This window comes from Alligator mississippiensis, chromosome 13 (assembly GCF_030867095.1).
Source record: "Alligator mississippiensis isolate rAllMis1 chromosome 13, rAllMis1, whole genome shotgun sequence".
Lineage (NCBI taxonomy): Eukaryota > Metazoa > Chordata > Crocodylia > Alligatoridae > Alligator > Alligator mississippiensis.
The window spans coordinates 40,057,530-40,081,030 of record NC_081836.1 but is presented as its reverse complement, the minus strand read 5'-3'; the positions used below and the strand labels follow the sequence as shown (position 1 = coordinate 40,081,030).

Here is a 23,501-nt window from a genome sequence, read left to right as displayed (position 1 = left end):
AAAAGCATGTCATCTTAAGAACTGGAAACAAGTCCCAAAAGTATGCTTGGTATAATCTTTAGCATATGATTAATCTAACTCATTTGCTGTAACTGGTTATGAACTATCAAAATATTTTGCCTAGCTTATGAAGACTCTTTTTACTACAAGTCAATTAAAATTATGTTATTTAAAATATCTGAAAACAATCATAGAGGTTATTTGGGGTGCAAGAATTGTTGAGCCTACACTGAGGACAAGAACTGATCTGCCCTTAGAGGTATGGGGAAACTGTCATGCCAACAAAGGCCTGGAGAAATGAAGAGATGTTTTGGATATTTGTCACAGTTCATACAGATCTCAAATACAAATGTATAGATAGTAAAACTGCTTATAACAGACATATTCTGCATTTGTCCAAATTGCTTTGATGCCAGCTGGTATACAAAAATAACTGGGAAGAATTTAGGGATTGTGGTAGAATGTAAGAGTAACGCTCAGAGAAATTATATACACTTCTCTGCTCCCCACCTGGAGCTGATATTGGTCAGTTTCAACTCCTTTTCGACTTTAGACTAAAGAAGATAGTGCCAGATTGAACTCCTGCCAGCACACTGGGGGGAGAGGAAAGACTTATGCTTATGCTATACTGAACACAGCTGAAGCTATTTTTGAATATCTGCCCAGATGAATGCACATATTTTTGGCTGCTGGAACTTAATATAGATCTACTATCTAGACACTGTGCATGTTTGGAACACAAAGCTGGGGCTCATTCTAAAGTTATTAGCGCTAAACATCTTTAACTTTCATCAACATTGTTCTGCTCTCAGTCCTTTGTCTTCCCAACATTAGCTAATTTAGCACTATATTCCTAAATTAAGCATTCGCTTAATATACAAAAGGTAATTGTAGAAAATAAATTATACTATTTATTCCCTTTTCAGTGGTAAAAAGTCCAAATATATGGAGAGAAGTAAACAGCTGAGTTTTGTAAGGCAATATTTTGGCATATTAAAAACTTCTGTATCTTTACCTTCCTGGCTTATTCTTCTATAGAGTTATTGTGATGTAAACAACTGCCATTTCCCATGCTTACTGCACATCTTTGCTTCCTACTTACGCATCTTACAATTACGTCACAATTCCAAAATCAAACTGACCTTTGCAACATCTAACATATAATGTAGCCACAAGGAAAGCTACCAACAAGCAAATTCACTGATGTATTTGGTTAGTTATTCATTTTCATTTCAGTATGGCTATTACTGTTTATAATAAGCTTACTGCAGAAGATCTACACTAGTGATTCTCAATCTGGGCTATGTGGCAATATGGAGTGCCTTGAGATCCTTTCAAGGGTGCCAGAAGGTGCACTGTTAGGTATGTAACCATGAAGCACAAGATAAATCCAGAGATTTCAAATAGGAATTCAGTGTTAAAACCATTCTGCCCTGTTGTGGTCCAAGTTCTTTGCAATGAAAGAACTGCCCTACTCTTTTTTTTTTTTTGTATTAAAAAAGTGGATGAAAACTAAAACCTAGCATTTTCCAAGGAGTCTAATAAGGGCATCGAGTCTCAAAAAGGTTGAGAACCACTGATCTACACTCCTTGGCAGCAAAAAGGCTTTTAGCTGAGGATCCTTGTCTGCTATGCAAGGTTTTGAAAAAAAACTCTAAAATGCATTTAAGAATTATTATGTTGCCTACAGGGCTGTGCCCTTAAGACACTCTGGGAGCCTGAGTAAAATGGAAGTCAAACTCCATGCGTGGGTTTTCCTTACAAAGGTCCCCACTCTATTTGACAATTTGGCTACGGGCAGACATTTCAGAAAGCCGGAGCCTGAATTGATTCAATCTTTGCAGGTTAGTCTAATCTGCCTAAATTGAACCAATTTGCAAGTGAACAGACATTCAGGAAATGTAGGCTCATGCCTGCAATAGCTCAGGCCAGAAGACGGGGGATGCCAGAGCTTGCCCTTGGCTGCAGGGAAGCTGTGCTGGGGCAGGGGGAAGGGTGCGTCCAGACCCCAGCAGTAGCCTCAAGTGAACTGGCCAGGGAGGGGATTTAATCCCCCTGCTTCCTGCCCCAGGGAAGGGGTTTATCCCTCCCTCAGCCCCTGGGGGAACCACAGCTGGGATCTGTGACTCCCAACCACTACCTCCGCTAATTGCTGCCTGCACCAGGCAAGCAACAGAACAAGCTCCTTCCTTAGCCCCCCACCAGACAGAGGGGGGAAATAGCCCTTCAACAAAGGGCCAGGGAGGGAGCTATTTCCCCCCTATGTCTGGCAGGAGGTGAGAGGGTAGGGAAGGAGCTTGTCCTGTGGCTTGCCCCGCACAGTCACAGATCCTGGCTGTGGTCCCCCGGAGGCAGAGTGATTAATAAACCCCTTCCCTGCCCCCATGCAGGGAGCAATTGTCAGTGGCAGTCAGGGCTGGCAGACCATGGCTGCGGTCCCCCAAGGACAGAGGGGGAAATAAACCCCTTCCTGCCCCCCCTGCTTCAGGAGGCCATGCCAGCTGGCATCTGGCCACACCCCCATCTTTGCAGCAGTGAGTAGGGAGTGCCAGGCAGACCCGGACCCAGGTCCATGCCAGTGGGAAAGGGAAGGGGGAATTAAATCTCCTCCCTGGCCAGTTCACTTGAGGCTACTGCCGGGATTGGCCATGCCCCTGCCGCTGGAGCAGCAAGCGGAGAAATGCCGGGCAGAGGCTGCTGCACTCCCACCCGTCAGACCCTGCTGGAGTCTGTGTTGGTGGGACAGGGGAGGAAGGGGGGAATAAACATAGGTGGAGAGAAAAATATTATTTGGGGGAGGCCGAGTATACACACACAGCAGGTAAGTCTGTGGAGGGAAGGGACAGGAGAGGGAAGAGGGGCAGATCGAGACCCCCCCCCCAAGTGAGGGAGTGACTGGGGCAGGGGCTGGGGCAAATCCCGTCCTGGAGCGGGGCACTGGACCGTCAGCAGGCACATGACATAGCGAGGCCCCAGCCCACAGCAGAAGCCTGCCTCTGCCCTTGCACACAAACCCAGGGGGCACATGCTCCCTGTGCCTCCCCTGGGGTGCACGCCGCAGCAGGAACCCCCCATGCTCCTGGATGAGCATCCCAGGCTCCGACAGTCCCGCAACCTGCCCCAGGGCCCCTGCCCTGCCTCTGCCTCACTCCCTCCCTCACTGTGGAGCCTTGCTCTGTCTCCCCACCCCCACACCCCTTCCCTTTCACAGACTTGCCTGTTGTGGTGGGCAGTGCTCCACACACCATGGGGCTGCGATCCTGGTTGCATGCAGGTTGCGGCTGCACATCTGTGCATGTCCCCTGCTGCAGCTGCCCAGAGCCTACAGCCTTCTGCACTGCCACAACTGCCCCGTGTTTGGGGGGGGCTAAGCTCCATTAGCCCTAGCCTTCCACCGCCTATGGGAATAAACATCTTCCCTGCCCCCTCCATTTTAGGGGGCTGGCGTGTGGCCACCCCTGCCCCTGTCCACCCCTGCTCTGGATTGGGTGCAGAGGGCTGGGGTCAGCCCTGCTCTGCTGGAGCAGAAAGCACAGCCCCGCCCAGAGCTGCAGAGCATGCCAGGGGACTCTGGTTTAAGTTAAATCAGGAAGGGGTCTGGGACCGAAGTTGCATTAACCAGTTTGTGCTCAATCAGTTAAGTCTGATGCTACATTCAACCAAATTTATCTCAAACTGGTTTCGGCCATTTTGAAACTGGATGATGTGCACTGAACTTATGTTCCATTACAGGTTTAAACCAGTTTCTGATCACTTAAACTGGTTTATTTGCAACTTCTGTCCTTAGCCGTCATGTCTCAGGTCAGTCCATCAGTCATCTGCAATAATCTACTCTGCAGGGTGGAAGAAAATGCTTTTCCTGATTCTCCTGTATCAAATTCTATTTTATTACAGGTGACTTCACTCATCTGATTGACAAGCACTCTATTTATTTGAATATAAGATGACCCCCTCTCAATAATTAGATTCTACATAAGGAAAACTTACAAATTTGTTACAACTTTACAGGTATACAATCTATTTATTGGACATTTGCCTTGATTTTGTCCACCTGCCACTGCTACGGCAGGGAAAATAAATCTATGGAGTCAGGCAGCCCCTTTTCTCTCTGCCTCCCCCAACTTTTTTCCTCTGGCAGCCTCTTCTTCTCCCCCCACTTTATTATCAGACCCTGCTGTCCCCGAGTGCATAGAAAGGAGCAAATATGAAAACACTAAACTTTAATTTAAACATAGCTGTACTAATTTGCATATAGTACCTATAGAATTAGATCCTCCATAAATGATGCAATTTTACCTTTTTTGATACTGCTGCAAGTTTTAGCACAAGTATTCCATAAACATGCTTTTAAATAGCACTTTGTCACCAACTTGTATATATAGTTCAAACTATGCATGATACTAGTCAAAAGAAAGGCTCATAATTTACCACGCAGTTCACTGGGCTGGGCCCAACAAGAGTCAACAGGATTCCAAGCTTGAGTGACCCCACAGCTCAGCACTGTTCAGGTACTCCAGATACTCCCCACAAAGAATCCAAATCCTAATTAGCACCCCCTGCTCCCCTCCCATCTCATGGCTGGAAACATTCATTCTCATGAATCCTGGGATGCTCAAAAAATTGTATGTAGATGATGCTCAGGGCAACCTGGTTCAGTTTCACCACCTGAAGGGCAGGGCCACACTAACTATATGTACCACGCTGAGTGAGGGGATGACAGATGGATTTTGGATTAACTGTTTGGGGCCTCGTTTTATGATGTTTGCCAGACATTTAAGGCTGGTGATGAAACAGGAATCTTTGGAAATTGGAATGAAAGGCACAGCTCAGCTGTGGGAGAGAAGTCAAAATGTATTCGTTTTGTAGTGGCTCGTTGTGACTTTAAGAAGAGTCAACATTGAGGGAGGCTGTACCTAATAGACACTATCTTATTTAGATGGGCTAGACCAACCTGTCCTCATGGTAGATTCCAAAGGCCTTTTGGCCAGGGGCAAGAGATACTAGGTGACATCTGAATCTCAAGGTCTCCAGGCTCAGGGCTTACACATAGGATGCCTGTCATGGATTTGGGAGTATCTGAAGCTCCAGACTGAAGAGGCTGAGAGGTAGGATACTTGCTGGTGGTAGCACCACAAAGACTTGAATGATTGAGCTCTGCTCAGTTGATAGAATTTGGAACTGATTTGGCCTGAGACATAACATTATTTTAAAAGGTGGTAGGTTCCGGTCAATATTTTTGGCACCAGGAGTGGGTGCTGGACCTTGCTCCAACCCCTCTGAATGTCAGCCTGGTATTGTATTACCTCCAGGCCCAGCGTTTGTTCCCCCATGGGGGAACAACTACCTATTTTTCGGGGGGGGGGGGGAGGGGGGCGGTGTTTGTGGTTAGTTTGTATTTTAAAACAGGGGTGTTAAACTCATCATGGGGCCTGAACCAGATCCAGACTGCAGGGTGACTCCTTGCAGGCCAGATCCAGCTCAGGGCATCAGAAAGTGGCAGCAGCATCTTTGGCTATAGCTCTGACCCAGAGCACATAGCTCTGGTGGTAGAGACAGCTCCAGCTCTAACAACTCCAACTGCAGTGTGGTAGAGGGCAACTGGGGCAGGCTCTCCTGCTGCCAGTTGCCGTGTCCACCAGGGCCAAAGGCCCTGGATTCTGCAGCAGACCATGCCACCCACCAAACTTCTAGTGACTAGCCAGTAGTTCAGGTGGCTGGATAAAGCAGCTATAGGGGCTGGATTCAACCCACAAGCTACATGTTTGACACCCCCACTTTAAAAGATTGTTTCGATTTGGTTTCCTTCCCTGTCTCATAGTAGGAAAAACAGGTGGTGCCTCAGGACTTACTCTGCCTTGGTAACGTTGCAACTAAGAATGCCAGTCATTCCAGCAAACCAGTTCACCCCACCAAATTCTCTTCTCACTGTTTTTCTAACACTGCTAGGATGCACTCCCAGCACTGAGAAAAGAACTTGGTGGGGTGAACTCATCTATTGCATATAGTGTGCCCTTAGGGGTGGGCAATGTAGGCGACTGTCCAGGGCACCGTGGTCAGGGGGACACTGCATGCACATGCGCGAATTGCCTGTGCTCACAGCAATGTTCTCCCACCACCCAGCCCTGTCCCAGGTGGGAGGAACGGTGCACCATGCCACCCCGCTTCCGCCATGCACCCCTGCCTGCAGCAATGCTGCTGTCTTAGGGAGTGGGCAGTATCCCAGATTTCCTTAAAAATAATCTTGTTCCCCTAACGATAACCCATTTCAAATTTTAACAACTGGTTTGAAAGTTTTTCTTTGAAATAGTTTACCTATACTGAAGAACTATGATTTGCCTTAGGAAAATTGGCTTTATTCACATGGGCAGCATTCCAACATTTATTCGAAGAAAAAAAAAAAAAAAGTGCGCTTTCAGTCAACTTTGGTGACTTTTCTCCAAATTAACAGGCAACTACACAAATGTTTTAAATCCCTCCTTTCCTTTTAAATATTATACAAAGTCTATGCATCTAGACTGAAACTGGAAGGGACATAAAAGACTTCTAAAATATTGTTTATTTGGGAAAGTTTTCTAAAACTGCAGGGGGTTATGCTCTCTTACCTTGGCTAACAGTCAGTTTAAATACATCGTACTATTGTCTTCAAATGTGTACTATGAATTGGTTCAAATATAATCCGTCTTTTATTGGCGAAGTTACTTTAGTTCTCAAAATGCTGCACCATATGATATGGGCAACATTTTATTTTGTGGATCAATACAATGCCACAACAATCTATCCCAATTAACCAAGCAAAAAATTTTCCAAAGTTAGATCCATAAATTTGATGTCATTGTCCATTTTTCAACTGATCACTTCCCTAAACTCTTCAGATTTGTAGGTCAGCCCTCTTCTCCCCTATCTCATTTGCTGAAAATCAGTTAAACATCACATACTCACTTATCAGCCTACAAAGACTAATACTGAGATTCATAATTAGTTTTCCACTCTGTTTTAGATTATTAGAAAGCATCAGCTTTATGTAAAATTTTCTGTGGTCATAAACCAGATATTTCAGCCTTTCTTCACTTTGTCCTGTCCAATACATTTTCATTTAAAAATAAACAAAACCTACATCTCTACTTTTGATCTTAATTTTGCACTTTTCCTTACTAATACAAGGGAAAATTGCAATCATAAAAATATTGAGTGAAACCTGCCTTGTAAATTGAGACTAGATGAAGGATGCTTTTATAACAGTCCTCAGGGAAATTATAGAGAAGATGAGTGATGGCTGTGAAAGCTTGGATACTGCCTCTTGCACAAAAATGCAAGACAGTGGCTAGGGCAAGATTGCGCTGGGGTGACAAGTCTTCCACAAAGAAAATCAAACTCTGCTAATGATGGCAACCTATTAGGTGTAGAGAAACTGGAGCTTCCTGCACCCAATTCCAGAGCCATGCCATAAAATTATAATAGTCATAATGAAGGTCAGCACAAACGTGGATGAGGATGGTGAAAGTGCTATTGAGAAAAACAAATAGTTGCTCCACTAGTGGTTGCCAGCTAGTAGGCATTGAGTTAGATAGGCCTCAACCCTCTACCACACTCAAGCCTAAAAATAAGAGTGATGGTTCCTCTAAAGGAAAATCGTTGTAAGAGACCTGACACACTCATCACATGTATATATCCAAGCTAAGAGAGCAAGAGAGAAAGGCTGAGCTAGTGCAACTAAAAAAAAAGTCAATGAAACTACATATACATGTCAACTGAACTACCAACTAAAGAAAACAAAAGAACTAAATATACATTTCAAGTAAAACCTGTAAAAGGTAAACTGAACACAGGAAAGATGTCCTGTATGTGACAAATGCATGCCTTCCTAAACACAACCTCATATTCCCCAAAACAGGCATCCAACATCTAAGGTGTTACAAAGGTCTCAATTATTCAGTGTCTGTCTGGAGTTTTGTAAATAGACCATCACTGGTACAGGATACTGCAAATTTGCCCCACTGTTAAATGAATACACCAAAACAGGTCCAGTAACCAGTGCCTCTAGGTATCCTGCTTAGCCACTCAAGACCCATCACATTTAACTGACCTAGAACTTCCAACTTTGGGAGGGGGCAGGGGGTGGCAAGCGGGGACTGCCAGCAGACGTTGCTGGTATGTGCCCCCCCCATGCTTCCCCTACACATCGCCTATGACTTCCAAGCTACTCAGTAGCTGCAAGAAATACAAGTCTTCACACCTGGACAAATCTAAAAACAGGAGCCAGGCAATTTAACAATTGTAATGTGATGGACCCCCTTTTCCTCCCTGTTTTGTTCAGACTTTAAAATCTACCAAGCATCAAGGAAATTGCTTTGAAGCCATACAATTAAAACAGTATAAAAAGCAAGATGGAACTGCCAGCAAGGTGTGCAGTCCAGGGAAGATCAATCCTGCCCCCAGCTCACAAGTGAAGGACCCACGCTCTGTGACAGCTGTAAAGACAAGAACTACTTCCTGCCTGCTTGGGTAAAAATCTCTTGCACCTAAAATAATAGAAGGACTGTAACAGCTGATATACTGAACATTAAGAAAGAGCCTTTTTTCTGTCACTTAGTTTTCCAGCTTGTTGGTAGTTATTAAAGCAAGCCTTTCTGTTATTAATCAATCGAGTGTTGTTTCAACTCTTAAAGCACTAGGTTTAAAATCTGGTTTGTAAATGCAACAATGAGGACTGACTTTTCTCTGTGGCTATAGGGGACAAGACCAGGAGTAACAGACACAAGCTATAGCAGGAGAAATTTAGGTTGCAAATTAGGTGGTCAAGCATTGGAAGGGGCAACCTAGAGAAACTGTGGAATCTCCATCCATGGAAGTTTTCAAGAGCAGGTTAGGCAAACATTTGGCTTGGAGAGTTTAGTCTGAGAGGATCCCTGAGCAGGGGCCTACACCAGATGACCTTGTTCATGAGGTCCCTTCCAGTCCTACTTTCCTATGATCCTGTGCTACATAACTAAGATAATTTGTATCCATCTGCAGGACAAAATATTGATTACATGAATTAGCTAGCCATGTGGTTAAGTTTCTTCTATTCTGTTCATGAGGTCCCTTCCAGTCCTACTTTCCTATGATCCTGTGCTACATAACTAAGATAATTTGTATCCATCTGCAGGACAAAATAATGATTACATGAATTAGCTAGCCATGCGGTTAAGTTTCTTCTATTCTGTTGATCATTCAGTAATATGCAAGGAACCTGGCTCTCTCTCTTTGAAAAAATAAAAAAAAAAAAATAAAAATCACAAATTCTCTGATAAAGAACAAAAACTGAATTCTCTTGTAAAAAACACCAAATCCACATTTTTTGTGATTAAAATGAACCACTATACACACACACAATATATATATAAATATCAGTTGAACACAATATTTTATTGATACATTTACAATTTTAAAGCCATCTGGAAGCCTCAATCACTGTAATAAAATAAATTCTAAAGACCTATAAACTTTGGCGTTTGATTTTGGGATTTTTTAATCATGGAAAAATCAGAGCTCCCCCTGCTCCCTTCACTCACCAGGACATGGGTCCAGCTGCAGCTGTGCCCCACGTTGTTTTGTAGCGCCGAGCAGCCCATATATGCTGGTGCCATGCCCATGCCATTGCTCCTGACTCCTGAACCACAGCTCCCTCCCCCCCAGCTGCCAGGACTATGGGTCCAGGGACCCAGGTCCACAGGCCCAGGCCCCCTGTAGCAGCACCTGAACCCTGGCTGCTGCTCATGGGAGGCAGCAGCTGCTGTGGCAGAGTGGAGCCCATCTTTACCACCCTCACAGCCCTAGCAGAGCCCATGGGGGGGCGGGCAGATGAGGGCTGCCCACTGCAAGCTTAGGCTCCCTGCCCTGCTACTCTCCCCCCAGGGTCTCCGCAGCCTTGTAGGCAGGACCCACAGTGGAAGGGCAGAGCAGGGCCAGGTGAGGAAGACTGGTGCCACCGCTGAGAGCTCTGCATTGCCTTGGCAAGGCACTCCCTGCCTGCCCAGCAACTACAAGGGGCAAAAGTCTGTGCTGTCACTCCTGCTGCTGCCAGGCAGGCAGGGGGCACCTTGCTATAGCAGCACGGGGCTCTCAGTGGCAACGAGCCTTCTTGTCCAGCCCCACTCTGCTCTGCACCACCAGGTCCCGCTTGCCAGGCTGTGAAGGCCACAGGGGAAGACAGCAGGGCAGGGAGCCTGAGCCTGCAGCGGGCAGCCCACTCCCAACCCACACACAAATCTGGGAGGCACATGCCTGACCCCCCCAGGAGTGCATGCAGTGTCAGGAGTCAGCCACCCCCTGCGACAAGCTGCCTGCTGCTCCACCCCTCTCCCTGCAGCCCTGCGGTTGCACATTCTGGCCCCAAGCCCCACACAATGCCACAGCTGGGCAGCAGCCCCAGCCCTTCCCAACTCCCTCCCCTCCCTATGAGGGCCTCAATCCCTCACCCCTGCCACCAGACTTACCTGCAGGGAGCTGCTCTCCAGACTACGGGACAGCCATGTACATGTGAGCATGCACATGGCGCACTCTGCCTGACCACCCTCTTCCCTCTCTCTATAGTGGGGGGCTGAAACTCTGCCAGCCAGCAATGGGAGACCCACAGTTTCCCACATTTTTCTCCTCAAAATGAGAAAATCTGGGTGCCATGCCCCAAATCTGGATGCCACGTCTTAAAATGAGAAAAATCCAGGTTTTACCACATTTTCCATGGTGAACAGAAAACCCAGAACCCTGGTAACAACACAGTAAATTCAACAACCATAAAAAGCAAATGTGAAAAAGCTACAGGCAATTCTTTAAGATCACTCAAAAATAAGCCATTTAATTCTAAGGTAATTTTTGGCTTTACTTTCAGAAGATTTTCTTGGCTATTTTTTCATTGTATACAATCAGTGATTTCATTCAAACTTCTACACTGAAACTAGAGTTTCCCACTGGAGCATCTGCATGCCAAGAGATCAGTAGTTTAAAAGAGTATATCCTTCTCTCTACTTACATGAATTTGCAATGGCAATTAAATAAAATTGAGGGAGCTTAAACACTAATATAAGTTAAGTACTTTGCTCAATGGGATTAAAGTGCCTCCTCCCTAAATTTGATAAATCAGAATCCAACTTCAGAAAAAACGTTAAAAAGCAACTGTCTAAAAGGAAAACATTAACACAAAATATGCCCCCCACCCCCAGCCTCACTCATCCCTGAATTTACTCTACAGCCACACTTCATAAGATGACCTTCCTGTGCTTACATCATCAAAAAACCTGAGTCATTACTGATCAAACTACTCCGGAAAAAAAAGCCTTTGCAAAACTTGTTTTTGGTAAGTAATGTTTTGACACAAGAAGGCAGCTATAGTAAACACCTTAACAAAAGATTATTAATATATGAATCAGAGGGAAGTATCAAGCAAATAAACTTAGTGTTTAAAGGTTAATTTTAATTTTCTGTATAACAAGTTCCTGCATAATGCTGATGGCATTATCAAGTGCATGAAACAAGCCTGAACAATTATGCCAAGGACTCAAGGACTTCAGGAGCAAAGATTAGTAGTTAAAGTCTCTATAGTTCTGCTCTATGATCGTCTACCATTAAATAGATTTAGTGCACATGGGGTAAAAAAAATCTAAAGTATAGATTTTTTTTTTTTTTTTAAATAGGTAAAAAAATCTAAAGTATCTGAAAAAAAAATCTAAGTGTATCTGCATTGAGCCAAGCAGTCTGGTACTTCAATGGTACTTCAACACCTGCTAAACTAGTTATTGTGAAGCCCCTAAACTCAATGTATTCATTTTAAGTCCCAAAAGCCTTGTTGCCTGCATACTGAGGTTTGGGGCTTTTCAGCTTGTTCGGACTATTTCCATGGTGCTCTAGATTCTGGAGCCTCTGCTGGTTTCCCCTATGCTGCTCAAGAAACAAGCAAGGCAGGAGAAAGAACAGGTTCTGAATCCCTACATATCAAAAAAGACTCTGTAATGGTTGAACACAAACGGTATTCAAATTCAAAGAGAGAATTACTTAACGCAGAAACAGTTGTTTTAAGGAAACATGATTGAATATGAAATTCAATATTTAACATAAAAGGAAGCCAGAGGTAAGGAAATTTCAGAAGAGTCAGCAACATCCCTTTTAGTGTCTACTGAGCCTAAAGATAAGTCATAAAATGAGACAGTACTAATAACACTTACCTATTTGTACTTGCTCTGGCTGGCTTAGCGACACAAAGGCTGACGTATCATCAATCCAGGACACCTGAATATTACCTAAAATTGAGGTAAAAAAAGGTTATAAAAGTTAAGACATTGCACATAATTTAAAAACAAAAAAAGTTTAGTTACAGTAAAGGAGTTCAAGATGCTTTTATTCACGTTATTCCCTGTAAACACGCAAAGCCCACTGACATTAGCCCCAAATCTTTTAACTAGCAGCATTTACTGGTATTGTGACATCACCTATGTACCCTGTGATTCTTAAAGCTAGGTTGAAAACTGAAGCTACCAGTACTGTTGTTTGGTACTTTCTCAACAGCCATGCTAGTAAGCAGGTAATAAGGTGGTATTTCAGGGTTCTCTTGCTTCTGCAAAAGCTTTCAAAATAGTTCCGTTTGTAGTAACCTTAATATAAAACAGTAACACCAATTCTATTTTAAGTAAGAATGCTAACTAAAACAAAATTGAAGCAATTTCTTCCATGGAATTTGACCTTGATACCAATGACTAGAGATGATGGCAGAGAAGAGATCCCAAGTTTTAAAAAGACCTGCCCTGCCTGAAAAATTGATACTTCTCTATGACAGACTAGTGCAGCTCCACCTGTCACTCATACAGTTGCTTCCTAATATGAACATCCAGGTTAAGGACTCCAAATCAGTGGGGAGACAGTCCCTCATGGAAGCCAGCTGAGCAGCACCTCAAAGAATGCTATTTGCTACATTGCAACTACAAGGTTTTCAGTATTTGTCTACACTAGAGGGTGGCAACATTTGAGTACAGGCTGCTTCAATGGAGCTTAGCTCTAAGTGCAAACTCCTCTGAACCACGCCTGTGCTGCTGCAATCACCAGTCCTTCCCTCTCTCTGCAGCACCCCCTCCCTCTACACATACACTGTGCTGCCACTACAGCTTCTCCCTGCTGCCTGGGGAGAAGCAAGTGAAGCCCCTCTGCCACCAAAATGCTGCTAAAAACCTCTGGTCCCATGTACTGGATAAAATGGCTCTACTAGCCATAGGGTGTTGACCCCTGGTCTACACAAAGATTCCATTGAAGGTGAATAACTATGAGTTACCTATCAAGAAAATGGCTAATAAAAGTTGCTTCCACACAACAATTAAAACAGTATCACCATATTGATCTGCTTCAGAAGTTACACTAATGGAACAGTAATTGGTAAAAATGTCCGAGTTGAACTCCAGCTACATGCCCTACAAATCTCAGACTCCTGTAAGGCAAGATACCACCTATGCCTCAGTCCCCAGGCTGTGGGCCAGATCCTGCCCAAGACACCATGTAATTCAGTCTGCAGGGCTCCCCACACGTCAAAATTCGGTGGAAGGGGAGACATCGCACCATTCCCCTGCTGCCAAATCTCAAGAGCCATGGGAAATCCCAGGACCTGCACACTAGATCAGGTGTCCAATCTCTGGGACCCAATCTAGCCCTTGGAAATAGAAGGGGGTGGTGCAAAGCCCAACTGGGACACGCAGTAGTAGTGCCTCATCCAGCCCATGGACTGGCCTCAGGTCACTCACTTGGCCTGTGGGGCCAAAAAGGTTGAGCACCACTGCCTTAGACGAATGCATTCCCTAACACAAGAATGGAGAGGTATTTGGTTCAGGTGTAAGAGATCTAACAGAAACCTGAAACGTACTATGAGTGCCCCTGGGTAGAAATCTGTCCTTGCCTTGGATTTATTATCAGAACCTTTACAATTCTGAGATTTTCAAAATGGCTTTGGTTCTGAATAAGTAAAACATAACTTTAAATATAGTCACATGAAATGAGGAAATAAAGAAGCTTGGAAAGAGATATGGGAGATTAAAAAAAATAACAATTAAAATATTGGGTGTGGCCTGGGAGTAACTGTACATCTAGGACTGGTATGTGGGCAGGCCTTCCCATCAGAGCCTTATTTCGGTTAGTGAACTGAAGAAACAGCCATTAATAATTCTATGTTTAGGAAAATAGTTGACATTAGAGGTGTACCAATACATTCGTGCAATATCGGATCGGCACCAATATAAAGAAAATTAGCCGCATCAGATATTGGCCTGATGTGGCTGATAAGTGGCCCATACATGTACACAGCTGCAGAGCAACACATAGGTGGCGAGAAGCACAGCCTGGCAGCTTGGAGAATTGCATGCAGCTGGTAAATTTGTTGTGGTGGATGGGGAGGGGGAAGGGAAGGGTTGTGGGGGGGGGTGCAGAATAAGGACCCCATGGCGAGGAAGGGAGTGGGGCATGGGCAGGCGCTGCCCGGCCAGATCAGGGTGGGGAATGGAGCCGTGCCTCATCGGGGGCACAGGGCAGCTCCCACCACTGCGTGCACCCCTGGAGGACATGGCGGGAGAGGCATGTGCCCCAGATTTGTGTGGGGTAGGCTGTTGCCAGGGCTGCACTGGGCTCTTCCTGGGCGGCAGGGGGCTGGGCCAGGATGTGATAGCCCCCTCCCAGCACTGCTGCCACCTGCCCCAGCCCCCCACCAGGAAGAGCTCAGCACAGTCCCAGCCCCAGCCTACACTGGCAGCCCACCCCACAGAGATCTGGGGGACACAGCCCCCCCGTGCACAAAGCAGCAGGAACCGCCCCACCTTCCCCACAACCCCTGGATGAACCACAGCTGTCCTATGCCTTGCCCCACCCTGGCCGGGCAGTGCCTGCTCCAGGCTCCTGCCCAAGATCCACGCCATCCCTCACAGCAGGGGTTTTGATCTGCCCCGCCATGCCTCTTCCCTCCCCGCTCCCCTTCCACCACAACAGACTTACCAGCTGCACACAGCTCTCCAATTTCCGATACAGCTTGGATCAGTATTGGCCCCAAAAATCTCTATCGGTGCACCCCTAGTTAACATGACATTTAAAAGGACAGCAGTTCTACATTCAAATCCCCAGTAGGAAAAAACAGTGAAAAGATGAGCCAGCCTTTTTAGGTATCTGCACACAGCAAGGTAGAGATGAAAAAGGAACAATTCTTAAAGTCACAGATGACAAAGAATGACCAACTGCACCCTGTTAAAACTGATTGGGGCTTAACAAATCTCTGGGTCTGAGTATAACCTCTGGTACACAGAGTACCAGGAAAAACCCTAGCTTTGACAGAGAACAGGATCAAACATTTCAAATGTGAATCATGAGTTCTGTGTACACTTGACAAGTGAATTTGCAAATCAAATACACTCGGGTCTCTCTTTATGCAAATTTGTTTTGTGCGAATTCACTTATATGGAATGACCTTATTTATACCAGAAATTCGCTTTCTGTGAGAAAAATCCGATCTTATGCAAAGTCAGCTGGCAATGAGCTCTCTGCAGACTGGCAGAGTTCCAGCTTCCAGGGAGCTGGGAGAAGTGGATGGCAGGCGGTGAGACAGGATTGCCACGTGCATGTACAGTACGTGCACATGGCCCCAAGTAGCCTTGAGGGCAGCTCCACCAGGTAAATTGCAGGGGGGGGTAGCATGTCTGGGATTGAGGCCCCTGTAGGGAGGGAGCTGGGCAGGGCTGGAGCTGCTATCCAGCTGGGGGGGTGCTTGGGGCCTGGAGCCACAGTGTGCAGCTGCAGGGCCCCAGCGGGAAACAGGATTGAGCCTCTGATGGCTTGTCGGGGGAGGGCCAGCTCCCCACTGCTACGGACACTTAGAAGGAGAAGAGGCAGATGCATGGGCACAGTGGGCCCTGGCCCTGATCCCGATCCTCAGCCTAGCTTGGCTCCTCTCCTTGCCTGGTTCCAGCACCCCTCACTCCATTGCCCTGGCCATGTGCCTCCTGTGGCACGGAGCTGTGCCCCTTAAAGAGCAGCAGGCACAGGAGGCGCATTCCCAGGGCAGCACAGGATGATCAGCCACCATTCCCTGCCACCCTGCTCCGGGTGCCCCTCCAGCCCACCGGGCGTGACCCAGTGTGACTGGGAACAGCAGGGCTGTGCGGAGAGGCTACAAGCTCCCTGCTGCACTGGGTCATGCCCGCTGTACTGTGGAGGCTCAGGGGCAGGGAAGCAGGGGACAGTGGGGCTGTGCAGAAAAGGTGCTCACCCGGAGATGCCTTGGCGATGCACCTGCTGTGCGGGCTGCTGCTTGCAGTGTGGGACAAGCATCTTCTCCATGAAGCTCCGCTGTTCCCCGCTTCCCTACCCCAGATGTCTCCACAGCCCAGCAGGCTTGACCTGGTACAGCAGGGAGCTCATAGGCTCTCTGTGCAGCCCTGTTGTTCCCAGCCACACTGGGCTGCTCCTGCTGGACTGGAGAGGCACCTGGGGAAGGGAAGTTGGGCAGAGCCAGGAGCCGTGAGCAGCCAGCGTTCCCTGCTTCCCTCCCCCAGGCGCCTCTCCAGCCTGCCCTGCGCTGCTTTGGTGTCACCCCCTGCATATGCCACCGCTTGCAGCGGAGAGCTCACAGCCTCTCTATACAGCAGCTATTGTATTGTGTGATTACTGTTTGAATTTGTCATGGTTTGGGGGGGCAGTAGAGCGAGGCTGGTATATATCCCTATTAATTACATGTAATAATTAATTCACTCTCATTTTATGCAAGGTTTTTTTGGAACGCAAACCTCACATAAAGAGAGACCCAAGCATATTTCTTTGTAAAGAAACTTCCTTAAAAACAGGTAGCATGTCTGTGTCAAGCATAGATGATTCAAACATAGGCAGACTCTTAAAGCATGAAACCATAAATCAGTCCTATGACCTACATCCAAGCACCAAAAACCTATAAAGTAACTAGCGAACTGCCCGTCAAGAATGACTGGGAGGGAGGGGAGGGGATAGAGCACCGCTACCCACCACCCCATGTCACCGCCACCTGCCACTCTGTCCTTTCCATCATGGCGGCGCTCCACCATGCCAGTCCATCACCTGCATCCCCCTTTGCCAGAGACAAAGCGCTGTCACAATGGCAGAGACAAAGCTGGCCAGCACCACCACTGCCGCCTCCAAGGTGCAGGGCCAGGGTGGGGGGGGTGGCAGCAAGGCCAGCACCACTGGCCTTTCTACCCCCCATTCCAGCTCCTCAGTCCCCGCTGTCACGGCGGTGCTCCACTGTGTGCATCTGTCTGTGCACAGCACTCTTATTGGTTGTTTCAGCTAGCACTGTCATTGGCTACTGAGACAAACAGAGTGCTCATAAAGCATTACAAACAGACTAAGACTTTTATTATATTAGAAATTTTTGTTTTTAAAATCAGGAGACACAAACCAGGTAACTAAATGGTAATGCTAACCAGCTATTAAAACAAACCAAACCAACCCAAGCCTAAATCATAGCTCTGTCTCTCTGTCATGGGCAATAAGGAAGAATTCATTTGTGGTTGCTGAGTTACAACTTATAACGCTGGCTAAAGGACTCCAGGATCACACACGGAGCATACATTGTCAACATAAACACCAAGTGGAAAAAATACTTGGAGTTTTATCATGAAACTATTTAGTTTTTTTTTATTAAAGGGGTGAGAGACAGGGCCTTCAGTCACCTGGTAAAAAATACACAAATAGAATTATGGCATTTTAGGTCACATAGTAATGAAATGCAGCAGTTTAATTCCGAAAGACAAACATCTGAAGTATGTTTTCTTCTCAACATTCTACCTTAAAGTGTCTAGTTACTCCTTTCATAACTACAGATTATATTATCAAAAAAATTCTATTTTCTTTAGGGGTGCACAGATAGAGATTTTGAGGGCCAATACCGATAGCTGATTTAAGGAAGCATATCAGCAGATACTGATCCGATTTTTGATACAGCTGCATGCAGCTGGTAAGTCCATTGTGGTGGAAGGGGAGGGAGGGAGGAAGGAAGGGGTGTGGAGGGGGTGCAGATCAACACCCCCCACAGTGAGGGAGGAGGCAGGGACAGGCACTGCCCAGTTGGGGTAAGGCAGGCGCAGGATGGAGTCATGGTTCGTCAGCCGGGCGGGGAGGCAGCAAGGAGGGAAGGGGCAGGAGCGAGGAGGGAAGGGGCAGCTTCTGCCACTATGTGCACCCCAGGATGGCATGGGCAGGGGCTGTGTCCCCCCAGATCTGCACAGGACAGGGCAGGTGGGCTGCAGCTGTGGGCACAGCCCGGCAGTGTAGACAGCTGCGTGCAGCTGGTAAGTCCATTGCACCAGGCTCTTCTCAGCGTGGGCTGGGCTCCCAGTGTGTGGGTGGAGGCGGGGCTTTGAGCCAGGGCTGTGCTGTGACTGCACTGGGAGCAGGGCTACAGGGAGGCTATGACGAAATCTGAAGTGGCTGCAGCCCCCTCTGTAGACCCCGCTCTGAACCCAGCTCCTGCCGAGAAGAGCCCGGCACAACCCTGGCTCCAGCCTGCCCGGCCCCCTCCCCCCACACAGATCCAGGGGCACATACCGTCCCCAACTCCCCCCCCCCCTCCCCCCGGTGCAGAGCCGGGGACACACGCCCCCGCCATGCCTCCCATACCATGCAGCGGAGAGAGCTGCCCCCCCCCCCCCCCCCCCAGAAGCTGCAGCTCAGTCCTGCACTTGCCCCTGCCCCTCCTTCTCTCTCCCTCACTGTGGGGGGCATTGATCTGTCCCCCCATGCCCCTTCTACCACAATGGACTTACCAGCTGCACGCAGCTCTCTACACTGCCGGGCTGTGCTCCTTGCTGCCTGCTTTCTGCGCTGCTGCTGCATGCACACAGGGCCATTTATCAGCCACCTCAGGCTGATTTCTGATACAGCCAATTTTCTTTACATCAGTCTGATATTGGATTGGTACTGATATACCAGTGCACCTCTAATATTCTTAGGACACCTTAGAAACTGAAGACTGTAGAAGAATGTCCTGAGGCACTCTGTCACCCATAAACTTCACGTCAACAAACAGTTAGTACATTTATTTTATGAATGAGAATGAACATCCTAGTACAGCTCCAGTTCAGTTGTAGCACTTGATACCTTAGCATTCTGTTAGGCTTGTTACGTAAGTATGCACTAAGGTTAAAATTTCAAACTAAAAATCAAGAACCTATGGAAACTGAGGCTTGAAATGTATGTTATTTTCAGAACTTTTGTTTTCCAACCTATACCAACAGATTATAAGAAAGTTCTTTTTGAAGTTCTGCCAAATAATAAATTGCTTATTTTCTTGCAATTGTTAAAACCAAACTAGACTTTTCAAATTTTTCAGTTGCAAGTTACTATACCTCTGAGAAGCCAGCTGTTTGGAACTTCAGTTATGATAATTTCAATACCAATAAAACCATAATTGATTCAATATGGTTTCTGACAATTCCCAGTTCATGTGCCAGGTTTCCAAACTAGGCCTGTCATAACAGTAAGGTTAAATATTTGTCCCATAAATGAAACTCCAGTTAAACCCGTATTCTTTGAAGTAGTTTCATGAAAGGCACTGTAGTATAAACAATTTTCTCCGTTATTTCTAATCATTCATAGTGCTTTAGGAATGTAGAACCCTGCCTTACAATGGAAGGAACTCGGTATGATAGGCAGAAAGACTGCCAGTCTTTGTAGACAGCTTAACAGCTCATAGGGCACAGGGACTCAATGTAGGACAGAACTGAGAGCTGGTATCTGGGGCAACTATTAAGTTATAACCAGCTCACAACCTGCTTCCAGTGATGGTGAAGGAGAAAAAAAAGAAAAAAAAATACATTTGTCAGTGATTCACAACTTCACTAGCTAGAAGAAATATTTCTGGGCCACTTGAATCCTACTCCAAATGCATCTTAAAATGGTTTACTGAACTGATTTCCTGTGCAGTATCAATTTCATCTTTTAATTACAAATAGATTACAAGGTAACTTCTCACTCTTCTACTTGGATGCAAGTCCTATTAGTCTTGTATTTGAGTTATACCCTATATTACTGTGCATTCTGGACTGCTTTGTCCTTGGTACTTATTCAGAACTGATGAAGATTCACCTGGAGTATAAAACCCAGTTTTTGGCTACACACTTAAAGAAGGATATGGACATATTTAAAAGATCTCAAAAATTATTAGAGTTCTGTGAAGCATGAAGAAAGGCTGAAAGAACCAGGACTATTTAGTCTTGGGGAAGAGAAGATGGAGGGGGAAACCATTTGAAGGATGGTTATACAGAGGGTGGAGGTAAGGCTTCTCTGTGACTGCTGGGGACACAACTAGGAGCAATACATCAAACTGCAAAAAGGGAAATTTAGGTTGGCAATCAGGAAGACCTTTTTTATGAGTGCAGTTAAACATTGGAACAGGCTACCCAGAGAGGCTGTGAAATCACCTTCCTTTTAAGTTTTTAGTAGCAGGTTAGCAGAACATTTAACTGGGGTGGTTTCTCAGGGATAATCCTGCCTTAAGAAGAGTGGTGTGAACTAGATGACCACCTGAGGTCCCATCCAGCTTTACCTTTCCTATAATTTCATTATATTTAATCCATTAATATGAAATTTACTCAATACTTGAGGGGAGTGGAAGCAAGGGTTAGACTAACCTTTTATACCACATGCGTTTACACACAAAGAGTTAGTGGAGGACTGGAACTCAGTTATAGGTGAGACTTAAGTCCTGCTTAAGTGACCATGTTTTCACTAATGCCAATGACAGGCCCACAAAAAAGAAATGTACTAGTGCCACAGAACTCAAACAGTACATAAGAAAATATTATTAACTACTGCAGTAAGGATTCTACCTCTAAGCAGATCTGGGGTTACAGTTAATTTGATGTGGCAATCTCTGCCTGTGTGTATAGTTTACCAGACTGTTAATTTATGCTTAGGTTATTAAAATAAGTTGTCCAAAGAATTAGGATGTTAATATTTAAACATAGTAGCTTTTAATATAGAGGAATGATTGTAAAGACCTGACGATTAAAGTGCGCTCAAACATGAACTCTTACGCAACTCCTAACTCTTACCAGTTTGAAAAGACTATACTTGCTCTCATTTGAAATGAACTTTGATTACTAGTTAAATCAAGAGAAATACAAATGTAGGACAGGAAAATAAGTTGAATCCAGCAAATCTGTCAAACATTTTGTTAATACTGTGCATTTCTTAAGAATGATGAAACAATAATAGGTGTTATATGCAGGTGTATTGCATGCACAGTATTTAGCAAACATAACTGGATGCCAATTTACTGCAGCAAATCCAATCCAAATATTCAATACTAAATAAGGTGAAGACAGGAGAAGGTTGAGGCAAATGCTTCTTTTAGAAACCAAGGGTCTTGAATAATTTGAGAAGTGGCACTGTTCTGCCTAGCCTATGATGATTTGATAAATTTAAAAGGGGAGGGAAAGTTTTATACTTTGCAACATTATACCATCACATGCTAGCCAGTTTCTATCCAAACAGTAGTGGAAGAGAATTACATCTACTATTTCTGAGCAAAACCCACTATTTTAAATTTTATTTCAATTTTAGTTTTAAGATAACATTTTTTTTAAGTAACAATAACCACACAATTTCTATTACATGGGAATTGTGTGTGGACAACATACCACTATATTGTGTAATAGTGAATTTAAAGAAGTAAAAAAGTTAGTTTAGATTGGATACCCCGAAAACTCCAGTGTTAGAACAGCAATGCAGTGGAATAGACTGCCTAGGAAGCTGTGAACTCTCCAACACTGGAGGTGTTAAAGAACAGGCTGGACAGCCAGGGGCCAGGGATGATCTAAGCGTAGCTATCCCAATGTTCTACTAAGGGTATTTCCTATGCTCCTGGGCTTTACTGGTTGACCCCCATCCCCTTTTCTGCTACATGTGTCAGTGTTTTTAAGTCTCCCTCAGAGGCATTGGGTGTTGGCTACAGCTGTGGCTGGGGACTTTGACTGGGGTGTGCCAATGCTCCTGCTGGGACCACAGCTGAAGGGTCCTGGCTTCAGAGTCTTGCCCCTTTGCTCAGGGTCAGACCAAATGCCATAGCTGAGGTCAGGAAGGAATTTTACCTCATGGTCAGATTGGTACCGACTGTGGGGGTCTTTGTCTTCCTCCGCTGCAGGAGGAAGAGGGGAGGAAGCATGGCCCTCTACCCAGGATCCCTTGAACATATATTGACAACATTTCATAGAAGTAGGAGGTTGGTTGCTGTGGCTCCCCTGCTTTACCTGTGGTGGGTTAGGGCATTAGGTTCTAAGTAGAGTTTAGACCAGGGGTCAGCAACCCCCGGCACGTGTGCCGAGCACAGCACATGAGGCCACTTTGCTCGGCACGCCACTGCCGACCTGGGATCTAGGCAGCTGCTGCCAGCCACGAGGCCTGGGCTGCTCCCAGCAGGCAGCTGGGAAACTGCAAGCCCTGCTGTGGTTGGCAGCAGCTACCCAGAACCAGGGCCAGCTGCAGCCAGGAGGCTACAAACATCTGCTCTGGGATCCAGCATTAGCTCCATACCAGCAGGTGCACACACGCCTCAGAGTGGATTTTGTCCAATGGCACAGGAGCCCAGCTCCATGTGCCCACACATCTGGTTCTGCGCATTTGTCTGCCCTTTTTCTGGTCTTGTGCGTCTGTGCGCGCACGTGTCTGGTTCTGGATGTGTGTGCATATGTCTGTTCTGGGCGTGTTCTGGTTCTCTGCATTTGTGCACATGGTTCTCTGTGTGCGTGTGTCTGGTTCTCTCTCTGCTCTCCTCTTTTGCTTATTTGTCTCTTTTTTCTGTCTCACTGCAACATGCTCAACAAAAAAGGAATACACAACAAAGGCAACATTTATGATTATTAAATATACCAATATGCAGTGCAGCCTGCCATGTACACTCCCCCGCCCCATTTTGTTTTTCTGGCATGCCAGCACTCCGGCACCTTCCAAGGTAGACATTGTGGTTTTTTCGGCACTCTGGCCAAAAACCGTTGCCTACTCCTGGTTTAGAATATGGATTGGGTCACATTGGTTTGGATATGGATGATCCTGCCTCAGACAGGGGGTTGTACTAGATGACCTCTGGAGGTCCCTCCCAGCACTACTTTTCACTGACTATGATTATGCTGACAGAATACTTTACTCAAGCAGCATGGATAGTAGCATTCCCTAAATTATTTTCTTCGGCTTTCATGCCAAAATAAATAAATAAATAACTAAAAATTATTACGTAGGTAATAATTTAATTCAACATGATAGAGCTGCAACAGTTTCTGGTTGCCCATTTTGCATGACAGTAAAATGAGTTTAACACATTTACCTTGGGAGAGCAGGCAATTACGACACATACTTGTAGAGTAATGCAAACAATATTTGCTCACTGAATAGCTGAGAAGGCTTAATAAGCCAATTCACCTTCCTGAAGAGAGGACAGAGTACCAAGATCACAAGACAGCAGAAAAATGTTTAGAAAGTCTACC

General features: G+C 45.8%; 1 protein-coding gene across 2 annotated transcripts in view; it reads right to left on the bottom strand.

The window, feature by feature from the left end:
• Nucleotides 1-23,501, bottom strand: part of PARN (poly(A)-specific ribonuclease) — a 136,932-nt gene that overhangs the window by 61,040 nt on the left and 52,391 nt on the right. For both annotated transcript variants that reach the window (XM_014610789.3, XM_006257847.4), the window contains exon 21: nucleotides 12,198-12,272. In XM_014610789.3, coding sequence (XP_014466275.1) covers nucleotides 12,198-12,272 — 75 coding nt within the window. The remainder of the gene's footprint in view (nucleotides 1-12,197; nucleotides 12,273-23,501) is intronic.